This window comes from Rhea pennata, chromosome 1 (genome assembly GCF_028389875.1).
Source record: "Rhea pennata isolate bPtePen1 chromosome 1, bPtePen1.pri, whole genome shotgun sequence".
NCBI classification, from domain to species: Eukaryota; Metazoa; Chordata; class Aves; order Rheiformes; family Rheidae; genus Rhea; species Rhea pennata.
The window spans coordinates 27,052,033-27,079,149 of record NC_084663.1 but is presented as its reverse complement, the minus strand read 5'-3'; the positions used below and the strand labels follow the sequence as shown (position 1 = coordinate 27,079,149).

Genomic DNA, 27,117 nt, shown 5'->3' with positions numbered 1-27,117 from the left:
CCTTTTTTGAAAAAAGATAAGTTCTATTTCTTATTTTGGTAGACTGTTTTCCTTCAGGGTGTGAATCAAGCCTGAGATGTTAAAGAGCTAAGCTTTATTTATAACAGTGGGGAAAGTGTTTATTATTAAGGAGTTTGATAAATCTCTCTTAGAAAACTGCAATGCGTAGTTGTTCATTTGGTAAGTACAAAACAAATAGGAAAGAAAAAGAACTGTAATACTTTATAGTAGGAGTGATTTGATTGTTTACAAAGTTAATGTGCTTGAAATCTGGCTCATTAGAGACAATGAACCGGTGTAACTTTGAGAGTCCGGCACAGAAAGAATGTTAATTTTCACCTTACCCTTGATCCACATTTGCTGCTGAGGGTTTGGAGGATACTGCTGAGATCACTATCACTTTTTAACTTTCCTTGCAATCAGCTGCAGAAAGCAAGGTGTGAACAAATGTCAGACCACTTTTGTGGTACCTCAGTATTTCAGTACCTGAATGTCAGGCTTGTGCCAGCTTTTGAGGATAAATTTTACTTCCACACTCAGCCATGACCACTCAGCATCAGACAGACCACGCTTAGTTTTAAGAAGAAAGCACCTTTTCCAGCTATTATTTGCAAAATTTTACTAAAAGGTACAAGGTATGTTTAAAAGAGGAGTAAGGAACAAAGAAGTGACTTTCATTTGCTTAAAAATAAAAGCATGAACTCTTCAGAAATGCAAAACCTGTACCCAGACACCACAGTTTAATACAGTTTCCATGTAAAAAGGAAATACAAGGAGGCATATGAAATTTTTGCCCTGGGATGAAGTGAATTGCAGATAACACGTAGTAATTCAAAAATCCAAAGAGGGCTCTTCAAAAACCATTGGGATTGTATTGCTTTTTTATAGTGTATTTTGGAGCAATGCAAATCACAAATGTTTCCTAGTTCTCATATTTTACAGACATTTATCTGTGAACAGTGCTGACTAGGCCAAGTATCACAGTCAGTCTGGACATGCAGAAGGTGCATAGCATTGTTTTGAGGTGTACAAAATTCCTGAGAGCAAAAGGAGCATTGAAAAAAACAGTCAGAGCAAAAGGAGCATTGAAAAAAACAGTCAGAAAACTTCTCATGCTGGATTGAGTGAAGCAGATTGCTCTCACAGGCACCTCTCGAAACACTTTTGTCATCAGTGTTAGAGAGAATCCTGTGATGCCATTAGTGTGAACGAAGAACACAGAACATTTGAGGCAGCAAAAAGAGCGGATGGAAATGGTCTTGGAGCCATAGAGCCAACTGCCGCGGTGACATGGGTTTTTTTTCTCCATTGCTGTAATGTAGCATGTGAATTTTGTTTGATTCTTTTTACACTCCTCATAACCAAAGAAGCCTGATTTCCTTTCAGAACCTCCTTCCTTAATGTTACCAATGACACACATCACTGCGGATAAAAAATTCAGATATATTGCTTTTCCTTAGACTGCTAACTCACAATGTGTTAGTCGAAATGCCCAGACTCACTGTAAGGGACAAATGGAAGTATTAACTCTTAACTTCCATAAATGCCAGCCTGCTATCTATCTATCTATATATAATGTTCAGTACTTTTCACATCATCCAGCTACTGGCTTGTATTAAGTTTATAGGAGAGATTTTCATTTTTATCAGTTTATTTTCTATTCACTGTCAGAAACAAAAGGCAAGGAAGTTGAAGGCAATGGTTGTCATACCCACAGTCAGCAATAACCTTACCTCACAGATTTTCCTTTGCCTTTTCTTTCCTGCAGGTTGGGCTGAAGTCTGTAATTGAACAATTTCCAGGCCAGCTTGATTTCGTTCTTGTGGATGGAGGTTGTGTCCTCAGTCATGGGCACAAACAACTGATGTGCCTTGCTCGATCAGTTCTCAGCAAAGCTAAAATTTTGCTGCTTGATGAACCAAGTGCTCACCTGGACCCTGTGTATGTTCCCTTCATTCATTTGTACTGTCCTTCAATATGAAATAAGAAAATCAGTACGGCAGCACCACCTAAAGAGACTTTTTGTCATTTGTCTGGTCCTTCATTTAGCCTGATTTCAGTGTCAGAAACAGACCTTGATAAAAGGGCATGCATAAAATATTCCTGCTCAGGACACGCTTAGCCAGGAGCCTGTTCCTGGAAGCTTAGCAGCTCCTTACTGAGCTATGAACAACAATCTGTCTGTGCTGGCGCAGCTCCTCTGGCAGGAGTGTGTGAGAGGAACAGAGCGACACGCGGAGAGGAAAAGCGATGCAGAGAGACACGGAGAGATGCAGAGACAGGTGCTGTTACCCACTCTAGCCGTGCTGAGCTGTTTCAAGGAAAAGCCTGAACAGGTAGCAGTTAGCCTCTGCTGTTCAAACACTGCCAGATTCAAGGCCTGGGTAAGCCGCCGGGTCCTGTTTCTCTGTGTGGGTGCGCGCTCCGTGCCACAAGTCAGCTTGTCATGAACAAAATACTAACAGAGAGCCAAACTGTTACTGCTGGATACCAGTCCGTAGGCTCTGAATTGAACTCTAGTGAGTTTCCAAGGCCATAAAGCAAGTCCAAAACCCAACAGGGTTTCAGACACGGGGTATTTCTTGATCTCTACTGAGTGCCTCTTACAACACATTATTCCTTGCTAATATATTACCATTAAAATGTAACATAATGGCTATTACCCCAGGATGATCCGTACCTTATAAACATTAAACATAGCGGGGAGAGAGATGCTATCCCCCAAAGCTTATGTTCAGACTAAGATGATCATAGCAAGTGAATTCAACAGTCAATGCAAAAGGGAGCAAAGAAATGATACTGCAGTAGCAAGATGGGTCTTTTAAGTGAGCTGCAAATAGACTCACTTCAAGTGCTTGAAACTTTTGCACAACTAAAATGAAACTACAGTGCTTGGCTAAGTGTTTGCTGAGTCAGACAGAAGAGATTTAAAAAGAAAACTTTTGTGAATTTGTCCAGTTTATATTACATATATACACACACACACACACACACACACACACACACACACACACACATACATGTGTTTATGTGTGTGTGTGTACATATATATACACATACAGAGTGCAAATAAGTGTGGTATGATGTTTTGCTAGGTTGAAATAAAAATAATCTCAACCAACTGACAATAGCAGCTGCATTTGAGAGGAGGAAGAAGCATATGAGACTTAAGCTGTTTTACTTCTGTGGAGATGATTACTCACTGAAAGATGCTTCTCAAAAATACTTCGCTTTTCTTCAGGTGTGCATCAAAAACTGAAGATTAGAGAGATGGAGTCTCACAGAAAGATTTGTCTGAACCTGAAAGATTAATCTGTCCCTTGAAGAAAAATGAAATGAAAACTGCAGATTATTTTCTAGATATTTCTTGATTCTCATTGCTTGCTAAATAAATGATCAGAGCTCTAAATAAGTCAAAAGTGATACTATCAGATAGTGATAAGTCAGATAATGACCCATCTACTAGAACTACAGTGGTAAAATGGAGTCTTCAAGGGTATCTGTGACCATAACTGTAATAACTTGGATAACCCAGACAGTCACAATTTGTGTAGATAGCACTGCTGACCGTATTTTCTGGAAATGGAAAATTACAAAGAAATTTGTTGCAATTTTACTATTGAGCCTTTGATCACAATCATTAAGGGGAAAAAAAAGTTAAAAGAATCGTGAAGACAAATACATTGAAAGGGAATGACCTGTTACCAAAGCTCTTTACAGTTCACTTTCCAACAAAAGCCTGAAGTGGCTGGGCTATGTCAGTGCGCAGTATGTAATTTTCTTGCTGAGAACAAAATATTGTGGCAAGGATTAGGCACAGGAAGGACCAGTTAGGAAGACAGTATGTTTGTCTTTAGTTGGCTTTCAGGGTATTTTGTTTCCAGTTCTGATTTTTCCACTATGCCAAATAAGTCCTGAGCCCTTGTATTTTTTGGATGTGAGGAAAATGGCAGCATATTTCCAAAGACAACCAGACTCTTCTCATTAGTTTAAATCACGATGAAATAGAGTTTACTAAATGCTGCTAATTCAAAGATCCAAACTTAGACAAAGAGTTCTTGTATCAGTGTTATCAATCACAGAATTACTCATCTAAAGGTTTGACTATGAAACCTGCACTATTTGTTTAGTTTCCTCAAGGATCCAGCTCTTGAAGCAATAGAATTACACGAAATTCTCAACAGAGAATCAGATCTGAAGTCTAACTCTCATTTGGCAGTATCTGAGCTGTCTCATCTCTAGCTAAAAGGCAAAAATGTAAATTATGTCAAAGAATGACAATATTGTATAGCATACTTACTAAAAGAGATGTATTTTAGTAACTGAGCATGCAGGATCAGATAAGATTAGTTACAGCCTTAGTTTTACAGGTGATATGTGCCTTCACAGCAGAAACTGCAGCGTGATGTAACACTGCAGAACCATATTATGTGCAGGTATGCATGCATGTGAGCTTCACAACATGCAGCTAGGGTAATAAATACCATAATTAACTTTATAAGCTCTACCAGCATGTACATTGCAGTCAAAATGCTAACAATTTCTTGCCTTTCAGAACTTCCCAGGTGATTAGGAAAACACTGAAGCATGCGTTTGCAGACTGCACAGTAATACTCTCAGAACACAGGCTAGAAGCAATGCTGGAGTGTCAGCGATTTTTGGTGAGTGTTTCTCATAATCTAATGTAATGTTATTTCACTACATTTGATGAGCTGTGCAAACCCAGCAAGTAACCATCCCAAAGGCTGGGTTAATGAAGTCCACTGCTCCTAAATCACAACGGAGGTGATTTATTCAGCTGAGCAGCATCACATTACTGCACAAGAGCAACAGGCTCTGATGTGCTCTCTCGTGCAAGCTGTCACAGACATCTACCTTCAGATGCACTGGATCACATTCCAGAAGAGCAGCAGTTGCTCTTTTAGCTAGAAAGACAGTTTAGATGACGAGATTAGCTAACTCCTGATAGAGGTGCCTTATTTTGTTGATTGGCTCAAGAACTCCAGAAAAATCCCAGTGTCAGTACTTATTCTTGATCGACAGGAGGATATATGGGGAAGAGGGGATCCCTGAGGAAATTACTGTTGGGCAGAAGCTTTGATCTTCTTGATAACTGAATATTCCCTTCTAGTTTAATCAAAGTGACAAGACACTTTGGGCTTGGAGTATTTCTTTTGTGATATAAGAACTGTTAATAAAGGAAAACTGCCTGGTCATGTAATTGTTCTTAAAAAATAGGTTTCTTCCTCTGTATCCTCTTGATTTTTTGTTAGAGAGGCTGTATAAGCAAGTTATACATCCCTTTGAATATGTTACTCCTCTAAGTGCCTAATTTCAGCCTTTGCCTACATGCCAAATCCTGGGCTGTTTATGACTATTGGCAGAGCAGGAACACAGCATATGTGAGCAAGAGGATTTCCATCCTCCAGCCAGTAGAAGCAGAGCTGCTAAAAGCTCTCTCCTGTCAGACCTGTACACCCACTGGAGATTAGCTGGCATTGCAATGCCACCTAAGGAATATGATTTTTCACTTACCTTCTTCCTGACGAGTGAGTCTGGCACAGCTCTACAGGGCAAATAGGTCATCTTCTTCAAACACAGGAGAGCCAACTCTTCCTGGTTTGGCAAGAAAGAAGCAAAGAAGGCCTGGCACCTTGCTGACAGCCTTTATGGCTCTTGTTATGTATCTCTATTTTAATAATCCTGTAGTTAACACTTGCTCATCCCACCCTGAGATAGTTGCTATATTGTTAAGGCAGTCTTAGCAATGTCAGGGAAATACTACCTAGCTGGAGACTTCAACCAAACCATTCGAGAATTAAAAACAAGTCACAAAGAAAAACCAAAAAACCCAATTGCATTTTGTAACTTGAGCAATAGGCACCTACTCCACATGTTGATATTTTGACATCTGCTGTTCTGATTGTATTTAGAAATTTCTAACTGTAAAATGTACTTTCCCGTTATAAAACGTTGAAGTGCTCTGTGTTATCTCTTTCCTGCTCTGTTTGCTAAGTTTATTAGCTGAATTCTGTCATCATTACCCTTACTGGTCTAACGGAGTGAATGTTTGTTTAGGTAATCGAAGACAATAAAGTGAGGCAGTATGAGTCGATTCAGAAGCTGTTGAATGAAAAGAGTTCTTTCAGGCAAGCTATCAGCCATGCTGATCGCCTTAAGCTATTCCCGATACACCGCAGAAACTCCAGCAAACGCAAACCTAGACCCAAAATCACTGCCTTGCAGGAGGAGACGGAGGAAGAAGTGCAGGAAACAAGACTGTGAGACTTGGACTTTCTTTTTTTTTGGAGTGAGTTGTCAGCAGTGGCCCATGATGATGTGACCAGCACTTCTGAACTTGCTGGAGCCATGCACAAATTTAACCTTGCAGAAGGTATTCACTGCGGCTCATGACGAGTTCGTCTGGGAATTACTTCCCTTCCATGGTTACTTATGTGCAAGTTATTACATATCTTTGAAGATTTACCACTTTTAATGGTAAAACCAGGCTTTCTTTTAAAAGTTGCTCTAATTTGGTACAAACTAGATGGCAAGCAGAAGTAGTAACCTGTGTACCCCAACATGATCATTTCAGGTAACTTTTGATAAAGTGTTTGTGAGGGTGAGGTCCAGACAGTGGGAGAAATGTTAGAAAAATAATCAAACTGGGTGGAAAATACAAAAATCAAAATGTAAAATGCTTCTTTAGTTTCACTTCCTGCAAACAGATTAAGGGAAAACATCAGCAACACGCACAGAATACTTCCTCTTTTTGTTTTTCATGAAGCAACTATAATTTCAAATGCCCTTTCATAATAGCACATTGCTCCATGTGTGCAGGTGCTAATGAAGGAAGAGAGGATATTGGCTTGCAAGCTAGGCAGCATCTGTCACATCTCCTTAACAAACAGTTAAGGGAGAAAAGGTATTTCCTCTCAGAGGCTAGGAGACCCTGCACGCGCTCACAGCAAGAGGAGTGCAGGCGAACATCAGCATTTAGTTAAAAAAATAGGACTCCTAGCAGAGGAACTCTAATATTCTACGTATTTAGGCCTGGCACTTTTACATGCTTTTTACTCTGGCCTGAAAAAAAGAAAGGAAAAAAACCTCTCTGAAGTAGACTTTAATAATGGAATCGATTTTATACTCTTCTGTTTTGCAGTTTTATGATGAAACTGAACTTTCTCTAGGATATTTTATTTATTTTAATATTGTTGCAAACATTCATGAAGAAAATGATGTATTTTAAGAGTGATTATGTACTATGAGGAAAAAATATATTTGTACAAAAAAGTTTTATATTTGGATTGTACTGTTTTTTGCCGTTAGCCTTTGATGTCACATTATAAATACAGCTCGCCTCAACAAGGGCAGCCCCAGAGTTAGGCCGGGCGCCGTCCGGCGGTGTCTTTGTGCACTAAATATCCCAGTGATGCAGACCTCCTCGAGTGGTCTTTAAATACAAAGAAAAATACAGAAATAAAAAGTAAAGGCGCCCGTGTGACACGCCCCAGCCGGCGCAGGCTGGAGGCGCAGCGGCGTCACCGCGCTGCTGCCGCGGGCGCCCTTTCTGCGCCCTCGCGCGGCACCAGGGGGCGCTGCGGCGCGGAGCCGCCGGCGCGGCGCGGAGCCGCCGGCGCGGCGCGGAGCCGCCGGCGCGGCGCGGAGCCGCCGGCGCGGCGCGGAGCCGCCGGCTGCCCGCTCCGCCTCGGGCCCGCCCCCCCCCCCCGCAACCACCGTGTAATGCGCCCAGCGTCGGGCCTGTGCGACCGGGCTTGGTAGCTCCGTTAAGAGACGCCCCTCGCCCGCAGGGCGGCCTCGGCGCCCTCCGCTCTCGATTCTGCCGCTCCCTCTCGCTGCCCCGGAGCGCGGCTTGGCCGTTGCAGCAACCAGAAGCCAACTGCATCATGAAGCAGCATCGCTGCCACATCCCAGCCTTCCCCCCCCCCCCACTGGTCACCTGTCCCTCTGCTCACGGGTTCAGCGCTGCGTGGGTTCGGCGGGAGGGCAGGGACCGAGGAGAAGGAAAGCGCTGCGTCACCAAAATCAGCGGGCACCTCAAAGCATGCCCAGGCAGGGGCGTTAATTTTTGTTTGCCGTTTTAAAATAGAGTTTGTGAGGAGGTGACAGGTTGGTCTGAGAAGAGGAAAGGACATTTTAAGAAAGGAAGAGGTAAGGAACAACAGATGCACGACGTAGAGGAGAGATGGCAGGAGTTGCTGATACAGCCAGTCACTCAGGGAGAACCCTTAAACTGAGTGAAGAGGGGGAAAAAAATCAATCAGCCAACTCCTCCTCCCCCTGCCCCCAGTAGCACTGGGTGCCCAGCACTCCTGTCTGAGCAGCTTTAGGCCACCACTCTTCTACAAGCTTCTAGTTCCTGCTGCCACCACCTTTCTGGTTTTCTCAAAGACCCTAGATAAGATGCTGCTGAATTTCTTCTTTCTTTGAAAAGACAGGAGGAGACTGTCCTGTTTTTTTTCAATCCAAAAATACTGCTAAAACTACTTTGAGCTCAGATGGGAACAGTAGGTACCTCAGTACCAGCCTCTATAATGAGGAGGAGGAAACCATCTGCTTCCAGCAAAGGTCGGGAAGAGCACGCCACGTTCGCGAGGAATCGGTCTGGTACTTGTTATCAGCTGGGCAACAGCTCCTGGGGCTATTTGCTTGAAGCTAAGTTGGAAAGTTGCACACACTGTTCTGGTGGAAAATGGAGCACAGGAGGGGGAAGAAAGCACAAATCCATCCCAAGTATATTGGAAGAAAAGAACAAACAATAGTGAACTTCATAAACACAGGCTGAGCATTATTTAAAGATTTTTCTTTTTAAATGTGCTAGACATGCATTTGGTAAAGCAATCAGATGTAGAAAAGAACAAGCCCCTCACAAACATTTTCTTATTAAAAACATGTACCTGTACTGCTTTAAGGGGAGAGGGAGGGAGATGTATTGCCAAAGAAAAGAGCATGTCCACTCTAAGCTGAGTACTACATATGAAGATTTACAGCCTACTGGGAAGGAGCCAAAAAAGACTGGAACAGTGAAATTATCTTGCATAGGATCTGCAGCTCTCCTTAAGCGTGGAGGGAAAGGAAAAGGGGCCCAAACTGCTCATGCAGCCCTAAGTACCCCTTGGGACAGAAATGGCCAGGCAAGATCAGCCTAAACAAAGTTGAACTGCACACATTTGTCAATCTTCGTAAATCTTTCTATAATAAAAAAACTAGGCAATGGAGCTTGATAATCATCATTAGCAAGCAACTAATGCAAACACTGCAGGAATTACTGAGTATATACCGAGGGCTCAAACAAACCGCTATTCCAAAAACCAATTTTGCTTTCACAGTTGCTTAGCTGGTGTCTTGATCAGTTTTAGTATTTTATGCATGAAATATCTATTTCCAGAGTTTCTCTGTAAGTTCCACCTCTCCTGTTTCCCCACAGTGCAACCTGTTACCCCACGCTGGAGCTGCCAACTGAGAGCACGCACGCCGCATTTCCACCCTCCCTCCCTGGGGCCTCATCTTGATTTCAGCCCTACTAAAAAAAATGGGATTAGTTATTATTTAAATGTAGCAGTTCTTGGAAAGGGTACCTTTTAAAACATTTCCTCACATTAGGATTAATTCTGAATTAGCATTTTTTAAGAGATCAATTCAGAACTATAATTTGTTGCATTTTAGTTCCTACTTTATTTACTCTGTGCTCCCTGTGTCTAAAAAGCTTTCTGATAATACTTCTTTCCCTATGTCTGGTATGGATCTGGTATTTTAGCTCTACCATTATGTGGCTGTGATTTAACACTAACTGTTCAGCTTTGAAAAAGCAATTTATTGCAATATAGCAATATAAAAGCTGCATACAATTGTCTAGTGAGGGACTATTAAATGCTGCCTAAAATTCTTGCAAATCAAGCAACATGCAAGACAACAGAGTAACGCATTTCTTTTAAAAACCCTCATATTTTCCAATAACAAATTTCTTAGGAAAAACAGTATTACCACTATGTATTTTTTTACCAAGATTTACTTTAATCCCAAAATGTAACCCTTGTCAAGTCAATTGGAGATTTAAATCCTGCCTGTTACTTTCTCAGCAGGTTCCTTTTTGTCCTTGTGACCAAAGCTTTAATTAATGAATGGGTTTGCTTCGTTTCCTTTCCCCAAAGCTTTTTAACATCTTGGATAAAAACGAAGGCCAGCGTGTCTCAGGGGCCTACAGTCAGCACCTCTGTCTCTGATTAGCCTGCGAGCTTGGCGCAGGTCTTATCTCCGCAGCTGGAACGAGCCAGAAATGGGACCTGTCCGTTATGGTACTTTCTTTTCTCCTAAAGAACAACAGACCCTGTGCAGAATTGAGTATTGGAAATGGGACCATATCCCAATTCCTTTTGGAGCTAATATTCATCCAACAGTGGCGAGGCTATCACTGAGACTGGGAAAGTAGTTCCTCTATTCGGGACTTCCTCTTGTCCCTCTAAAAACTTGGCAGTTAAAAGTCCTTTTCTCTGGTATCTTAACTGTATGCAAAAGCAAACGGCCACCTTTGCTGAGCCTGCCTTCGCTATAGCCCGGCACAAACCCACTCCCTTCTGCCCTGATAGTCACTTTGACTTCAAGTTTCTGAAGAACAGCCTACTTCATACTTCTAACGGCTCTTAAGTATGCTTTGAACATCTTCCCCTTCTGCATCACTGCGGCCAGAGTTAGCACGAAGCAAGGGGCCAGCAAGGGGCCACCAAGGGTATTGTGAAGAAATAGTGTGGTTCACCATAGACAGAACAACTCCTAAAACCTTTAAGAGACAAGGAGGAATGAAGAAAATGGATTTTTCCCTTTACTACCCCAAAAGGAGGGCAGTTAATATTGCGATGAGTTACGTATGAGGAGTGCTGAGATTTAGCCCAGCTTTCAATCCAGGTACAGAGCCTTGCCCTGCTTCTGCACAGTCCATCATTATCCAAACGATACAGCACCGTGGAGGCCGGTATGTTCACATCCAAACTGTATTAGGGTTACATGTTTTTCACCCTTTGAGGCCAGAAGATGTTATTGCTTAATGAGAGCGAGCTTGGCAGATACTACAGGAGATAGATTCAGTCAGGAGACCTGCCAATACTGTGGGATTAAAGATGTACGAAGTTCCCAGATTGTGCTGAACTGAAAGAACAACAAACAAATGCCAGGAGAGAGAAGTGAGCCAGGTAAAGGATGCAGATGGAGAGGGATTAGGACAGCAGGCTGAAATGAAAGGATAATGAGAAGATTGAAAGGCAATGCTAAATTTAGCAAGAGAGACTTTTCTTTCAAACAATGAACAGATGATGAAAGTTATTCTATCTTCTGTAAATTTTTCACTCAAAGTATAGCACAGAAGACTTTTGATTCTCACAGACAATATACAGAGTCTTAAAATATACCTAAAACATGCTTTAGGACACTGCGCCTAAGATCTTCCCACACAGAAACACACTGCTAACTTTTGATCTAAATGAGGTCTGACATTCCTACAGTGCCTCTCCAACGCAGAACAAATTTAGCTTACAATCTCATCAGGATTTTTCTTTTCTTGTAGCTCTTTAAATTTGATTTACAACAGATCACAAATCCTGATGTTGCATCTTGTGTGATAGCTACAAGAAACTTTTCCAATTTCACATCCCTCTCCAGGAAACACCCATGTGAGCTTCCCGCACAAGCTGCCGTCACGCTGCTTCGGCATGTAAGGGGTGAAAACTGCTGAGACCCATTTCTCTTTCTGGTAAGAAACTGAAGTTTTAATAAAACTGTGATTATGGAAAGGAATGGTACTTTCTAATATACTATAATGATTAAATGATTTAAAAAAACCTAATATGCTAAATCTACAGATAACAGAAAAACATACAAACTGAAAGACAGAAAGATGGACAATGTGCAGGTACAAAAATTTTATTGATGTGACTTTGGGATGACCGCTTTATATATAAAGGTGAAGTGTTAGGATACACTTAGGTAATCCTTTCCTCTCCCAGAATTAACTCAAGAAAAATGCTACTTTGGAAAGTGCAGGCATGACCACTGCACTGTCCATACCTCTCAAAGCCTTCTCCTGGTAACTCATCGGGAGGCATCAAAAAGTCTGATCTAAGAAAATTATTCATTTTTCTTCTGCCTCTCAGAGGAGATATCTACACGGTGTGACTGTGACCCACGTGCTTTGAGATTGCAAATATGTAACTGGCTACTGTGAGGAGACACTGGGGAAATATTCCCTTCACGTGGAGCCTCCCTGCTGGGAAAGTGATCTACCTGTGTAGTGGGGGGGTTGGGGGGTGTGTGGAAGCCTGCAACCCAAATACCATTTCACAGCAATTACATCCTAGATCCACAATAAAAATTGATAATTACATAGTAACTCATGTTATTGCTACCACATGGTCTCTGGATAATAATGTAGTTAAGCTTGTGCTCTAATTCCTTTTTCAGCAAAATCCGTTCCTGTAAAACACTATTATTTCCTGATACTTTTTAAAATTATTAATGAAAACATATACAAATTTTATGATATACATGAAAAACTAAGTTATTAAATGACCACATTTTCTCCAATTATACCAAAGAATATGAGTCTGAGAAAAAAAAATAACTGTTTTATTGCATTTTAATTCCTCAAGCTCTTTCCTTTTCTAAAAGGTAAGAGGTATAATGCAAATTCATGACATTTTAGATGAAGAGAAGCTTGGGAGAAAAAGAATCACAATTCAGCAAGCAGATGATTGGGAAATCAAAGTACTTAATATGGCTTGTAGCTGAAAGTATTTGATCTGCATTTCCAATCATTTTAATTATTGCCACATCCCATTAGTTTTTCATTAAGTGAAGATAAAAACATGTCTTTAAAATGCATGTACATTAGCTTTAAGCCATTGCTGTACAGATTGTGCAACTCATCTGAATGCCATTTAACACATGAACTTAATAGAATATATTTATGTACAGTATATACACAAACAGAATTCTGTAGTAATACCCCTGAATATCATCATTTAAACACGAGTCATTTTCATAATAGAAAAAAATTTATGAAGGTGGAAAAACTGCCCATTTCTACACTTTAAATCAATAAAATTTCCAGCTGATTTACATACAAATAAAGCTGTGGTCCTGTACACACTTTACATTACAGACAAACAGTTTATTTTTAAAAAGTATTTACATATTTGAGTACTTGATTCTTTGCAATAGTGATTATGTGAACACTGAGAAAACTGTATGGTAGACAGGTTTACTTATTAGATTTTTCTACTTGGTCTTTTTTGTGCAAATTCCAAATCTCTCTTTTTGTGTTATTATCTGCTTCTATTTGCCTTGTATTACTGCTGCTGCTTTTCTTAGTATTCTGAGAAGGCTGGGTGACTTTACTTTTAGGTATAGGAAGAAAAGATTTAACTCTTGAAACACCCAACTCTGTCTTTGATTTACTGTTGCTGCTTTCCACAGTTCGACTGCTGCTGAGAGGACGGATTCCATCCTAAGAATACAAGAAAGCATTTTTTCCTGAATAAGCAATTATTGCAGTTAGGCCTGAAAAACAAACAGCCCCTTCTCCCCTGAATGCTTTTTATTTACAGTTTCCTGCAGTTTAATATGACTCATATTAATATATATTACAAATCTTCTTTGTATAAATTGGGTTTCAGGATCTCAAATTATTTATGCTAATAAGCTACACTATTAAAACCTGGACCATATTCACCAAATTCAGATCCCTGATGTGCCCAAGTCACACACTTTGTTATTTCTTGTTCCTTACAGTCAAGGAGAAAGAGGAGAGCTAGCTCGTTTTATGATGGTGACTAATATCCTTCTTTCACAAGAGATGCCGCTGTCCACATGCAGCAAAGTGAAGCTGGGAGAATTAGAACCGTCGTTTTTAGTGTCGGTTGAATCTAGATCACTCTTTGGGAAGCTCTGTTAAAAATGTTCATCTTCACCATCAGCTGCTGCTCTTGACTTAGGGTTTGGTGGCATGAAACCCAGCTATTCATCACTGTCTATTTGTTAACATCCTTAATTCCACTTATTCCTTTGTGCCACAAGTCACAGTCTTTTTAATCTCTTCTCATTGTTCCTCCTTTCTCCTTCACATGCCTGAAAACTGCGTTTTCAGACAATCCTTTTTTTTTAACCAAAAAAACCCCCTCAACACATCTGTAAGTATTTTAAGTTATTTCTCATGTTACTGCTGATAAGATCTCTTCTCCAGGCATATGTTACTAGGTCTGTTTCTGTTACCTATATAATTATACTTACTTTGGGAGAAAGATGCTTTTCTAATACTAAACTCTCTTTCAAAGAGTTCTTGCAGCCGTACAGACTTATCATCCATATAATTGCCCGAGACTAAAGTTATTGTGGTTCTTCTTTCTACGCATAGACCTTCTTTGCAAAACTTTGTTCACACTAAGTAATGACTAAATCTAGAAACAAAATTTGTCAGTCTGTTAGACCTCTTTTCCTGCTAGCAGAACCGCTAGCAGGGTTGTATTTCCTTTATTTTAGCCAATATTTCACCTTGTAAAGATGCACTGAATCCATTTTTTAAATTTTGTATACAACCTTTTGACCAATTCCAGTACCTCTTCAAAAACTCAAAGGTAGCTAAGCTTGTCTATCTTCAAAGTCAATATAGTTATACCTTACTATGTGAGAAGAATTTGAAAGGGAAAAAAATTCCTTAGGAAAATTATAGTAGGAATGGGCAGGTCAGGTGACTTACCAAATTATCCAGACATCACTACTATGTAAAGCTCTGTTTTGCAATGTTTGAGCTTAATGTCTTTAGAGAAACACTCAAAAGCATTGCATCTAACTGTGGATCTGTAAGGTTAAAATTGTTTCCATTCAGCAGAGATTTTTTCTGGACTTTAGATAAAATTACAGAAAATAATCTAATGTTTTAAATATCTGAATATGAGAAGATATGTTAAGGTTAGTAAGTCATCTCATCCAACTTTAGCTCTTCAATGCTTATATGCCCAATTAAACTATTTTCTAGGCTACTTCCTAGTTAGGGAAAGAGGGACTACCTCCGGAGAACAATTTATCACAGTCAGATAAAAGTGTCTGGATTGCCCTTCAGAGGATTCTAACGCTCGCAGGACCTACTGAGGGAACTTGGACAACAGGCTCCAAGTTGGCTAAAGGTAGAGGAGCTGCGCACTCAGAAGCCCTCTTCTTGTTCAAAAACCAGAGTAGCAGAACAGAAAAGGAGAAAAGATGAAGAGAGAGAGAAAGTAATTTTTACATTAGTATACAAAGAATGAAACCTAAGGTGCATATAACTTCCTTTTATAGAAGAAAAACCTCTTTACAAAAGCATAGCATATCTTTTCAAAATTTCTGTCAGTGAGAGAGAGCTTTGTAGTCTGAGCAGCTCAATTCTACTTACATAAAAACCCCAAGGAAAGCAGTGGTTTGACATCATATATATCTGGGTAATCATGACAAAAGATGGTACAAAAATAAAACATAAATAAGCAATTTTACACTAAGAAATTAAAAAATAATGTTCTGCGCTTTTGCAAACATTAAGTAGTTTTACTTGTTAAAAAAGCTGAAACGGGGCATCTTGGAGCTTTCTTTTCTGTAAAAATCTGATGAAAATAACTTTTATTGTTGAAGGAATGTTAACAATATTTAGCCTAGGGAGATGGCTTTATGTAAACATAAAAACTGTGAGGCAAATACATCCGTTGTTTACAAAATCTTTAGTTTCCATCGAGATACATGCAAGAAATTTGGCACAGGGTATCCAGTGTTTCCTAAGAATCATTCCCTTTGTAATGACAGCTCATTCTTGGAATAAACAGGGCACTGGTACACTCATTCTTTGGATCCCATCAGGAGTTCAGATTTTGGAGAAACTTTAGATACATTCCCTGTTCCTACTCTGAAAGCCATTCACCTACCTTTTGTGATGTTGTTTCACTTGAGTTACTGTCACTTGCTGGATAGATAGGATTGTTCTGGGAGCTATTGAACATCAATAGCTCATCCTTAGAATCTGCAATCTAAAATGAGAAAATAGTGAATTTTTTATTATTCACAGAAGAAATCATGTTTCAGCTTGCCAAGTTTTGGAGTCTTGGCTTGATTTACACATAATTTTTGTACAGTTCAATACATAAATATCTGAAGAATGATTAATGTATCTTTCCTTTACTTCTGAGTATGTGTGGGGAAGATAGGAGAGAAAGACAGATTTAACACTGACTGCTGTCAGAGGAAGCGTACATTCCCAGGGCAATACCATTCAATGGAGTTTAAGGGCAGTTTACACTGAATATTATCCAATGCCAGTAATGTCACCTAAAGAAGTGATCCTGTTCCTTCCTCCTGCTCTTACTACATGTTTCTTTCCTCCTATTTTCCATCAAATTTAGTGACCACACAACTGCAGATCTAGTCTTACCAGCTTTGTGATATCTCCAAAAACTAGGTGTTTTATGTTGGGGAAAGCTGATCTGATTCATCTTACAATTTCAAAAGTGCTCAATCCCAACATAAGAGAGGCAACAGGAACATACAGAGAAAGGGCAAAATAGAGAGAGTAAAAGTACTTATTTTGATGGCAGCCTGAAATTAGATCACATAAAGCATAACATGCAACAGCACCCTTACAGAAGCCTCTGTTAGGCAGCTAGGGAATTAGCAGCAGAAATTCCAACCATTGATGGTTCCACCCATGATGAGGAAACTGAACAAAAGATAGTGACATCTATTCTCTTTCTTATCTAACCCATGTTTCCTTGAATTGTCAGCAACCCAGCAATTACATTTTACAGGTTTTTAAACACAATTTTAAGTTAGTTACCATTTTTTAAAACACATCCCATTCTTTCAAGGATAGATACAGTAAATCCCTGCTAACTGACTAGGATTAGTTGGCCAGCTTTTGTGCATGTGACTCATGGTCTGCAAGTACTGAAAGAAAAAACACTTAATAAAAGATTTAAGTAAAAGTTTTTTTTAAAAAAAATCTTCCAAAACGTAGCACCTTTTTAATAAAATCTTGATTGACTTCAAAGAACAAACAGAATACATAAAGCAAAACTAAAAGAACTGCTGTCTAGGGAGATCCTAGAGTAGCTGATGCACAGCTTAAGCAGACAATAGCCTGGCAGCCTTAAGCAGACAATAGCTGGAGAAGAGTGCTTGCTTGGGGTTTGAGAAGACATGGATCAGCTGTGCTAAGAGGAAAGAATAAATAGCTGTGACTACAGAGGGCAATATGCTTTGGGTTGTGGAAGGAAAAGTGAGAGAGATCCAAGCCTCCACCTTCTACTCTGCTAGACCTCCCATAACCACTCAAATCCCACCCCAGTTTAGAACTTTGTCCCAGATTAGTGGCTCTTGCTAGTCTCCTTCCCCTGCCCCGCCATATAGGACCCTTTCTGCCACTAAAAAGAAAAGAAAGAGAATGAACAAAAAACCATGCAAAACCATTCTTTTTTGCCTGGGGCAGCAAAATTCAATTTTGCCTACACAGTTGAGAAGCTTTGAGCCAGTCCTGTGATGACTAATGGGATTACATTAAACAAAGCAAACAGGCAATAAGATTACAGAACAGTTTCCCAGTGGAAGAAGTGAAAATATGAAAGGTAACACAGGGAACAATAACGCAGAGAAAATTATTGTCTCTAGTATTTATGAATCCATAAATTTCAGCCTTCCCTGAAAAATCTATATAGAACAAGAAAGCGAAGGTGTAATTTGAAATAATACATAATGAACCAGAACACATTCTCTCATATGTATAATTTATTACTTATTGACTTCGGCTTATTTCCAAATAACTTAATAATTTTCTTCAGTTCAAGCAGCATTTATAAATTATACATTTATTTAAAACAGGTAGCAAACAGCTGCATATGATAACAATGTAAATTATTTAAAAACTGTTTACCTTGCTTATATCAGGCTCAGATTTGCTGGAACACATACTTTGAAGTTCTTGCACAAGATCTACTTCATCATCAGAACCAAGGGACAGCCTTTGCTCTAGATCTAACGTTTTCAGTTGATCATTGTCTGAAGATCTAGTAAAACAAAACAAAACAAAACAAAATCAAGAGAAAGAGTAATTAAAATTAAGCTATGATACAGAATTAAAAAATAAATATTATACATTTCTGGAAAAAAGCCAATTCCTTGAAAATGACTTTTACCACTTAAAACAAAGAAAGTAACATCTAATATATTGTCAGCAATAACTGTAAATATTTGTTATAACAAACTTTCTCTGCAAATTAGTCTCTCTACCCTAAAATTCTAGGATCTCTAGATCCTAGCAAATCTGAAACACAAGATCCTTCTGCTAACTATATTCAGAGAGAGCGCTCTTCTTTTTTAAATGGAGCAATTAATTTTATTGTGATCTCCTTTTTGGATTTCATCCCAACCACTTCAATTTAAAAAGAAAAAAAAAAACATACTGTAAGCACAAAGAATTTTATGTATGCCTACGAATATGGTGGAATCCAAGTTTCAGATTGGAAGCAAAGTCTCAAATGTAATTCCCTCTGGCTAATTCATAAACTTCTCAGAGAAACTCCGTATCATTTAGACTAAAGTGCATGTACTATATAATTTTGAATTCCTATTCAGTAAGCTAAAAGAGCCAGAGGAGGTTTTTAAGTATAACTCCAGGCAAAAAAAAAAAAAAAAAAAAAAAAGCGTAAGGTTGGCTTTTCATGGCAAAATAAAAGTTTTACATAATATTCTCAATAGTCTATGACTATTCTGATACATAAAGAACACGCATTGCTGCAAGGTCAGAACTATTGAAATGCATTCTAAAATTATATTAAAGGACTCAGATTTTATTTTCTCCTAGAAAGAAGAATTAATAAGCATTCTTTTCTTCAGATGTGGAGCCAAAACATTAACAATATAAACTCTTCATCTGTTCAAGATAATGTTCTGATTTATAGTACAATTTGCAAAGTGTTACAAATAGAAGAGGTTAAAGCTTACTTTGTGGAGAGAGAAGCTCTTTTGTTACAGTTTGGTTGCAACATAGTCTTAGATTTTACACCTGTACAAAAAGAACATTGACTTTTTAGTGTATTACCAGATGTGCAGATTTCTTCATTCTAAAATCTGTGATGAACATGGAAAACCTGTTCACATTTACAGGCTAATTATATCAATGGGGATTGCCAAGGATCAGAATACATCCCTTGAAACTGTTTAGATCAGCTTTAGGGCTATACGGAATGTCTAGAATGGCAAAATGGGACAAGAGTTGTTCATTCTCTTGGGGAAAACAGCACATGAGGTTTCTGAGCATGGCACTGAAACTATACCTGCTGGTTTTCTCAAGCAGAAATTATTGTCAACAAGAAAGGATTTTAAAAAATCAGGTAATTTATACTTGTAATCAGAAACAACATTTGATTCTGATAGTCAGAAGTGAAAGGCTATTAAAATTAAATTCTCCATTCTGGTTTTTACTACCTTACCCCAAATAACTCGTATTCCCAGATATTATCAGAACTCCAAGAGCATCCTTATGTACAAGGTACAGTATCAATCATGCTACTCCAGGTTATGTTTCTATTGAGTTCCCAAAATCCTCTTAGCAGGATTAGATTTGTTCACAATTCAAATGGAGAAATAGCAAGCTAAACTGGGACATTTGAGCTGCAAGCCAGAAAAAGCACTCTTCACTCCGAATGAGAGCTGAAGAAATGAATTGCTCAATTTAACATTAAAAAGTACCAGGTATCAGGTATTTCAGTCTTTTTTATATTATATAACTGTGGCTGGAATCATACTGTCCTTAAAACAAACACACAAAGAGAAACAAAGTCTCTCTAAACCTTCCTAACTCTCCTCTCTTCCTAATCACTTTCTGAAAGCAAAAAATAACCCACTTGATTCTGTCTACTGGAAGCCTGCTGGTGGGATGTAGTATGTGGACATGGTATTCTTCAATTATATTACTGGACAGAATATACTTTTAAAGAATGTGCATTCCTACTGCACATATCCAGATATTATTCCTTTGTACTAAACTGCCAGTGGCTTATGATTTTGAGATGAAAAGGTATTTCAGGAGAGTCAGCTACTAATATCACTGCCACATTCATGCATATGCATAATCCCAATCACATTAAATTCTCTCATCAAGCAGCATACTTAAAATGACATGGCAGCCTCTTAAAAACTTTACAGTCGTTCTGGCTACACAGAATTTTTTAATTTATCTTCTGCAAAGTAAAAAACAAAAAATCTTCAATTTAAAACTCAAAGATCTTCCTTCCGCTCCAGGAGTTCTAAGTTACTCTGTTCAGCTTATCTAAAATGACAGAACAAGAGGTCTATAATGTGAAGATGCACAAATGCATTTATTTTAGCCAGGTTTATATCATCAAAATTAGTGTAATGAAGATAGAAAGCATGTGTAAAAAGAATATTTTTCTGTGTGTACTGTAAATCAGGTGCAGAATTGATGGGTGGAGAAGGGAAACGATACAGAAATGAAGCTTCCTTTCCTCCAGCAGCGGGAAGAATGACAGAGCATCGTTCCAGGTCATATGAGGTGAAGCCATTGCTCAATTTCCCACCATCTCAGCCACAGCCCACTCCATTACCAAACAGGAAGGGCATTAGCACAAACAAAGAAAGAATTAATTAGACTACCTCAGTCACAAAGAAATAATTACAAAAAGTGTGGACAGTTTTACCAGCAAACATAAAAACAAATGCTGTTTTAATTGAGAATTTTAAATTCATGACACAAAAATAATTTAGATGTATATCTATCCAGCCCACCCCCCACCTTCTTTTTTTGAAAAAGAGCATACCTTTTTTTCAGAATTCAAATAGAAAGCTTTACCTTCAGTATTTGTCTCCTGCTTATTCCATGACTGGGAGGATAAGTGGCCTGACTTTTTGCGAGGACTTGTGCTTACTTTTCTCCAAGAAGCATTCTCACCTCTTTTCTTACCACAATTTTTGTAGCTGGAAACCATGGATAAAGGGAAATTTCCTCCCTTGAAATCTGCTATATAGTTATCTAGCTCTGAAACAAGATTAGAACAATGTTTAAAAGAACTGGCTGTTGCAAATGTTGCTTATTTGACTGCTCACGTAACTACTTAGTTTAGTTACAATAAATGGTTTTAACCATATACCTTCTATCATAACTAAAATTATGTTTCCCAGATTTTTATTATTATTATTTTATTTTTTAAGTATCAAACAGTTAAAGTCTCACTTCAACTGCAATATACAACTACTTGCCTCTCAGCCTGTTCACTGTTACCTGTTCTGGGAAGAGGACAGCCATGTAGAACAGCTTTATTTAGCAAGATACTGAGAGCAGCTTTAACAACAGCCTGTTGACCTTGGCTAGGGCCTTTTTTGGCTGTTGTTTGTCCTGGTACAGATGGTCTTTTCACAGAGGCTCTGGAGAGTATTGCTTCTTGAACTCTGGGAGCTATCACAGCATTCCATAACTTGGACATCCACCTAGGGCAAATAAATAAATCATTTGGCTCCAGGGAAAACTATCAAACCTATAATTTTTATGTTTAGGGTAGCATATCACATTTTGTGTTTTCAGGAAGCATAAATATTTTGGACTACTTACTGTACCCTATTTGAGAGTGGAAGTGATTTCATTACAGCAGTTTTCTTTTCTTTTTTGTTTTTAATACTCATTTTTTTGACCTAACTTTTTTCAGATTGCTTTGGAAAACTGTTTATCATCTGATGCTTTCCTTCCTTCAGATAAGGACTATAAAACATCCTTTCCATTTTAAGGATAAAAGTGAGAATATTTCAGAAAGATGCATGTTCCTGACAAAGAACCATTCACCTTTGCCAGTGCACAGAGAGGTTTCCATGTTCATTCATTGCCTATTTGTTGCCACAATGGAAAAAAGGAGCCATTTGATTATGATCATACCCTTTCCAGTATTCTTCCATTTACAAATTTATCCAGCTTAGAAGAACAGCTTTCTATACATACAGTTGCCTTGCTCTCCTCATGTTCATTTGATCTATGGTGAACTGTGCTTCCAGGATGCTAAGGATTTTCCAGATTGTCTGGTTTAGAGACTGGGTCTGATTACAAAAATTTGATTCAATGAGACAAGGCTCTTGTGGGATTTTTGCTTTTCTCACAGATTATAAGTATTAGATTGTTTTAGCACAGGAGTGAAAAATTAATCTTAGCAAATAAATATTATTTGTTACAGCTCATGGTTCTCAAAGGATAAAGGTCAGGAGTTTCAGGAGTGAAACTGAGCTCACAACTATAACAGATAGTGAGATTATCTGTTTTAGACCGAATTCTGATCTTCCCCCCACCTCCTCCCATACACCTTATGGGAAGAAGATAATAAGACTGAGAGTCGTAAGGCTTATATTGAAGAAGGTCTGTAAGAAATTATAGGCTATAATGCTGTGTTTCAGCATTACATAAATTCATCCAAAGAAGAAGGCCAAAATGTCTGTCTGACTTAAATGAACTGTTTTGGTGGTCTGTTGATACACAAAGCCTTATTATCCAGAAGTCTATGGGGACTTTTTGGCTAGTTAAAAAGAAAATATAGGACCTTTTAAAGTTAGAGTTCATTAGTCACTTGTTATAAATATCTTTGGTTAGTTATGAAGCATAAGATTAACGTTTTATGATATATAGCTGGTAACAAAGTGGAGGTACAAGTCTGATAAAAGTTGCTTGTGCAGCCAGCATTACTTAGGACATGAATTAGAAAAGTTAATAAAATAAGGTATAAAATGCATATTTGAGATATTCCTTGAAGCTTCCTCAGGATGATGCTATGACACCACTCTATATACATAATTTGTTTCTGCCTGCTGAGTTAAGCTACCCAAGTAAGCAATTGCTTTCATTTTACTAATAAAGAATTATCAACTTTATCTGTTGATTTCTGCTTGTGCAAGCTTTTGGCACTCTGCAATATTGCCAATGTGACTGGTCAGAAGCAAGCATAGCAAACATAACAAATACTAATTTAGCTCATGCTAATCTAATAGTCAGCACTGGTGGGCTTGTAAGAAAGGATGGCTGTACAATGCCATCCTCTCTTAATAAAATTCCAGCCCTTCATTTAAATTCAGCCCTACGTTTGCTTTTCATTTCTGCACATCTTGATTAAGTCCCGAATTCTTTGATATATCTGATATTTCCAAAAGAACAGCACCTTCCACTCCTTAAAAAAAAAAAAAAAAAAAAAAATCTATTCTCCAGAACTTGTGAAGCTACATGAAACAGCATGCAGCATGAAACAATTTACATCTCATTTCAGCTGAAAAAGGAAATGAGGAAATGAAAAGGAAATGAGGAAATGGAAAGGAAATGCAAATAAAATTCTCTCTCTCACTCCCTCTGTCCCAGCTGCCTGCTTCTACCATGTATGTTGTGCTAACTCTAATATTAGTCATCAGCAAGATTTAACCCCCTCACCTACTCCAGAACAATCCCAGTTTGTGGATAGATGCCTACTGTATTAGTGAATGAACTGATTCAGTGAGGCTCCAAAAACGCAAAAAGCAGCATGACAGCACAGTGGAGAGGAGGGGCAAGAGGAGAGGAATGGCAACAACATGGTGCATCAACGGAGTTATTCATGGTTCTACACCCTAAATTGTAACTTCCAAAATCAGAGAGATGAAACAGCTGCCTCTATGGCTTTAAGAGTTTATTGTTCAATTAGATTGAAATAGTAGCAGCCAGTGAACTGCTAATGAAATTTATTTATTGCTTGTTACTCTTAGCCATCATGCTGCCAAACCAGACACATCCAGTAAATGCTCACTGCAGCTGTTCTTTTTAATTGTTTATTGGTGGACAAAAACCTACATTAAAATGAAGAGTCAGATGGCATATCACTATCATAAGAGTAAAAGACATTATGGGGATCCACTAATAATCTCAAAATAAAGTATTTGAATCCAGTCAGGATTACACTTAGAAGAAATTCCAAAGTCAGAAATGAATAGTTAAGGAATCTTAACAATTTCTCCATCCTCTACTAATGTCATTGAAATAAATAAATGATTAAGACATTTCAGAGGATGTGATTCAAGAGTAAGACAAGAGATAGATGCATAGTACACCTTATTTCATGGTTTATTTCACAGCAACCATAAACTTTGAAACCCATGCTAAATTCACATTTAGATTTTCATAGTTACTCTGGATACTATAAAATCTGTGTTTTTAGAAAGAGAAGAGAATGAGTAAGAAAAATTTATAAGATTCTGCAAACAGAGCAAAAGAAGAGAAAGCCAGAAACACAGGCAAAGTAGAGGATCCTGGAATAAGGGCCAAACTGGTACAGGAGAGAATCATCATCAACAGTGAACAGAACTGGCAATTAAGAAGAATGTCATGGAGCATGGTGAGAAAAGTAATAATTTCATAATGCCACATCTCAAGAAACGAATACATTGAGTTTTGGATAAGTTTGAGTATCAATTAAGGCTCATTACATTCTAATATAGTCAAGCAATATTTTAATTAGTAAATTTTATTTTTGATTAAAAATTAATACATTTAAAATTCTGTAACTATTTCTTGTATTAATTGAATTCCCAGAAAAGTTGTAATGAAAGCAATGTGCACTTAGCAGAAAAAGAAAGAAAATCTTTATTCTTCTATTTTACTGGGCATCTGACCAAGCATATAGCTGAAATAGCATACAGCTACCTTATTTATGAAGCTAAATTATTTGTGAAATTGTACATGTGTTTAAAAAATGATGGGTGAAAATGCATCCCACTTCTCCAGATTTCTCTCATATGTGACTTCAAAAGGAAGCTTTACCAACTCTTCTAGCTCAGAAGTCTGCATCTTAGTTTGATCTGTTTCCTAATGCAGTTTTCTTTACAGCATGGTCTTGAAATGAAGAACAAAAACCTTAAAGGGTTAAGCAGAATTAGTCATTCTAGTACAAGTAATACTTTAGAGCTCCTGTGTCAGAAAATAACTTTGGTGTCAAATGGATGGGTTTAGGGAGAAATATAGTTGAAACATTCATAATAAGTACATAATTTGCACTTAACAGTGTCAAATAGGAAACAGAAATCTTACTTCACTGTCACTTGGCCATGACCAGGCACCACTGGACAAGAGAAGAAGTGTTTTGGCCCCATAAGTGCTTCAGGTGCTCCTAGACGTGATAAGCAAGAGTTCAGCTGGTGCCAAACAGCAAGAATCCAGTCTATGATCTTGCACACAGGATCGCATGGAGGAGGTACTTTGCCTCTGAACTACAGAAAGAGAAAAGATGATTGACACGACCTAAGACCTCTACCAAGAATGCTTTCCTTGAAATCCCAAGAAAGGTTGTTCCCCCAATCCCCAGCATGTTAATGTTATGAAAATGAGGAACAATCAAAAACTAATCAAGCCTTTTTATCAAGCACACAGGATTCTTGTTGTATTAAACTCTATTTTCCTAGCCACACATTAAAAGATATCTCCTTATCAATAAATATTTCAAATATTTTGCTAGCACAGATTTGTGCAGTGACCTATAATATCCAATATTATATGTAACATAATATACACCAGGGATGGGAAACAAAAACACGTGACTTCCAAATTTGGATACAAAAAACCCATGTATTCCTAAAGATACCTTCTGGAAGCCTAAAGAAATATTATTTCAAATAAAGTCTGCTTTCATAATGAAAAGTTAAGGCCTCACTGTACAAATAGAAATAGAGGAAAAGTGAAAAGCAGTGAAGAGAAAAAAAAATTTAAAGACTATTTTTTTGTCAAACGATTATTTAAGTGAAGATGACAGAATTATCACAGAGTTTGGAATACATGCATACAGTACTTCATTCAGAGATTCTTTGAAACATAACCCTTTTTTCCATGTTAGCAGACACAGATCTGTTTCTCTACAGCCTCGAACTGGAAAGTTTTTAAAGTTTCTGAACCTTTATAACAATAGCCAAAACTACTGTGGAACTAATAAGCTTTCTGTGTACAAACTGCTGTTGAAAACTGAGGTAAAATACTCTAACTGAATTTCCAATTGATGTGTTTTTAATTTCTTGTGGGAAACTGAAACACATTTGTCAGAACTGCTTTTTCTGTGGTGTTTAAAACTAGAGTGACAAGAGGCATCTCCCATTTCTTATGCAATGTATATAATATAAATAGGATATATAAAAGAACACTGAATGTTCCACACTGAACAGGGAAGTCTAATCTAGGCAGGTTCTCAGACGATTCCTGTATTGATTTTATATTTGGGAGCAACAAAAAATGCCCTCTTCTAAGACTTAAATTTTTTGGTATGCCTTGTTAAAGGAAAATTATTTCATCAGAAAGATCTTCTATCTCATCTAAACCCAAATTACAGTCTTCATTCTAATCCTAGGATTATCCTCTGGAACAGAGGAAGTATTAAAAGATGCACTAGGGATAGTATTTGCCAGCACTGAAGTCCGAGTTTCTTGACCTACTAACACAAAGTCTACAGGTGAACAGTTTAATGTCAATGTAGAAAATCATTTAAACTGATTTAATTCTCTTCACAAGAATTCTAAATAAATTCCTCAAATTAGGGAAAAGAGCTTTTAATTTGAAAACATGAATATTAAGGACAAACAAGGTATTAGAATACAAGAGCACGGATCTTTGAAATAGCTGATTTTTCAAATGATGAATGTGGTTTTACTTTGCTTTAGACTAATCTTTCTTCTATTTTTAACACTAGACTCTGCTATTTTCAGATTCACACCAACTGGCATTAGAGATTACATATGGCACATGCATAAACAAACCGTAAGATATGTTAACACACTGGACATTTGTATTCATTATTTAACTAGGGAAGCTACAGGAAGAGAAACGTCTTTTTTCTCTAAATAGCCACTGTGAGCATGCATGCTTTAGAGAAAAGAAATGTAATGAGATGCTTACCCAAACTCTATTCAGCTTTAGTCAGAGGTAGAGACCTATTACATTCTCAGACTCTAATCTATGAGACTGAGGACTGTTTTTAGCCTAAATAAAACAACCTGAAAATGACATCTGTTAATATGATGCTGCAAGTTGAGGTAGCCACAGTA

At 38.1% G+C, this 27,117-nt stretch overlaps 2 protein-coding genes across 2 annotated transcripts in view; one reads left to right on the top strand and one right to left on the bottom strand.

Annotated features, from left to right (window-relative positions):
* CFTR (CF transmembrane conductance regulator) overlaps positions 1 to 6,367 on the top strand; it is an 88,769-nt gene extending 82,402 nt beyond the window's left edge. The window contains exons 25-27 of the mRNA XM_062599118.1: positions 1,769 to 1,941; positions 4,556 to 4,661; positions 6,079 to 6,367. Of these exons, the coding sequence (XP_062455102.1) occupies positions 1,769 to 1,941; positions 4,556 to 4,661; positions 6,079 to 6,285 (486 nt within the window). The 3' untranslated portion in view covers positions 6,286 to 6,367. The remainder of the gene's footprint in view (positions 1 to 1,768; positions 1,942 to 4,555; positions 4,662 to 6,078) is intronic.
* A 6,218-nt stretch (positions 6,368 to 12,585) lies between these two features.
* Positions 12,586 to 27,117, bottom strand: part of CTTNBP2 (cortactin binding protein 2) — a 91,144-nt gene continuing 76,612 nt past the window's right edge. Inside the window, exons 17-23 of the mRNA XM_062583392.1 lie at positions 25,121 to 25,299; positions 21,320 to 21,525; positions 20,891 to 21,076; positions 19,024 to 19,084; positions 17,954 to 18,086; positions 15,957 to 16,058; positions 12,586 to 13,516 (exon numbers count right to left, since the gene is read on the bottom strand). Coding sequence (XP_062439376.1) covers positions 13,271 to 13,516; positions 15,957 to 16,058; positions 17,954 to 18,086; positions 19,024 to 19,084; positions 20,891 to 21,076; positions 21,320 to 21,525; positions 25,121 to 25,299 — 1,113 coding nt within the window. The 3' untranslated portion in view covers positions 12,586 to 13,270. The remainder of the gene's footprint in view (positions 13,517 to 15,956; positions 16,059 to 17,953; positions 18,087 to 19,023; positions 19,085 to 20,890; positions 21,077 to 21,319; positions 21,526 to 25,120; positions 25,300 to 27,117) is intronic.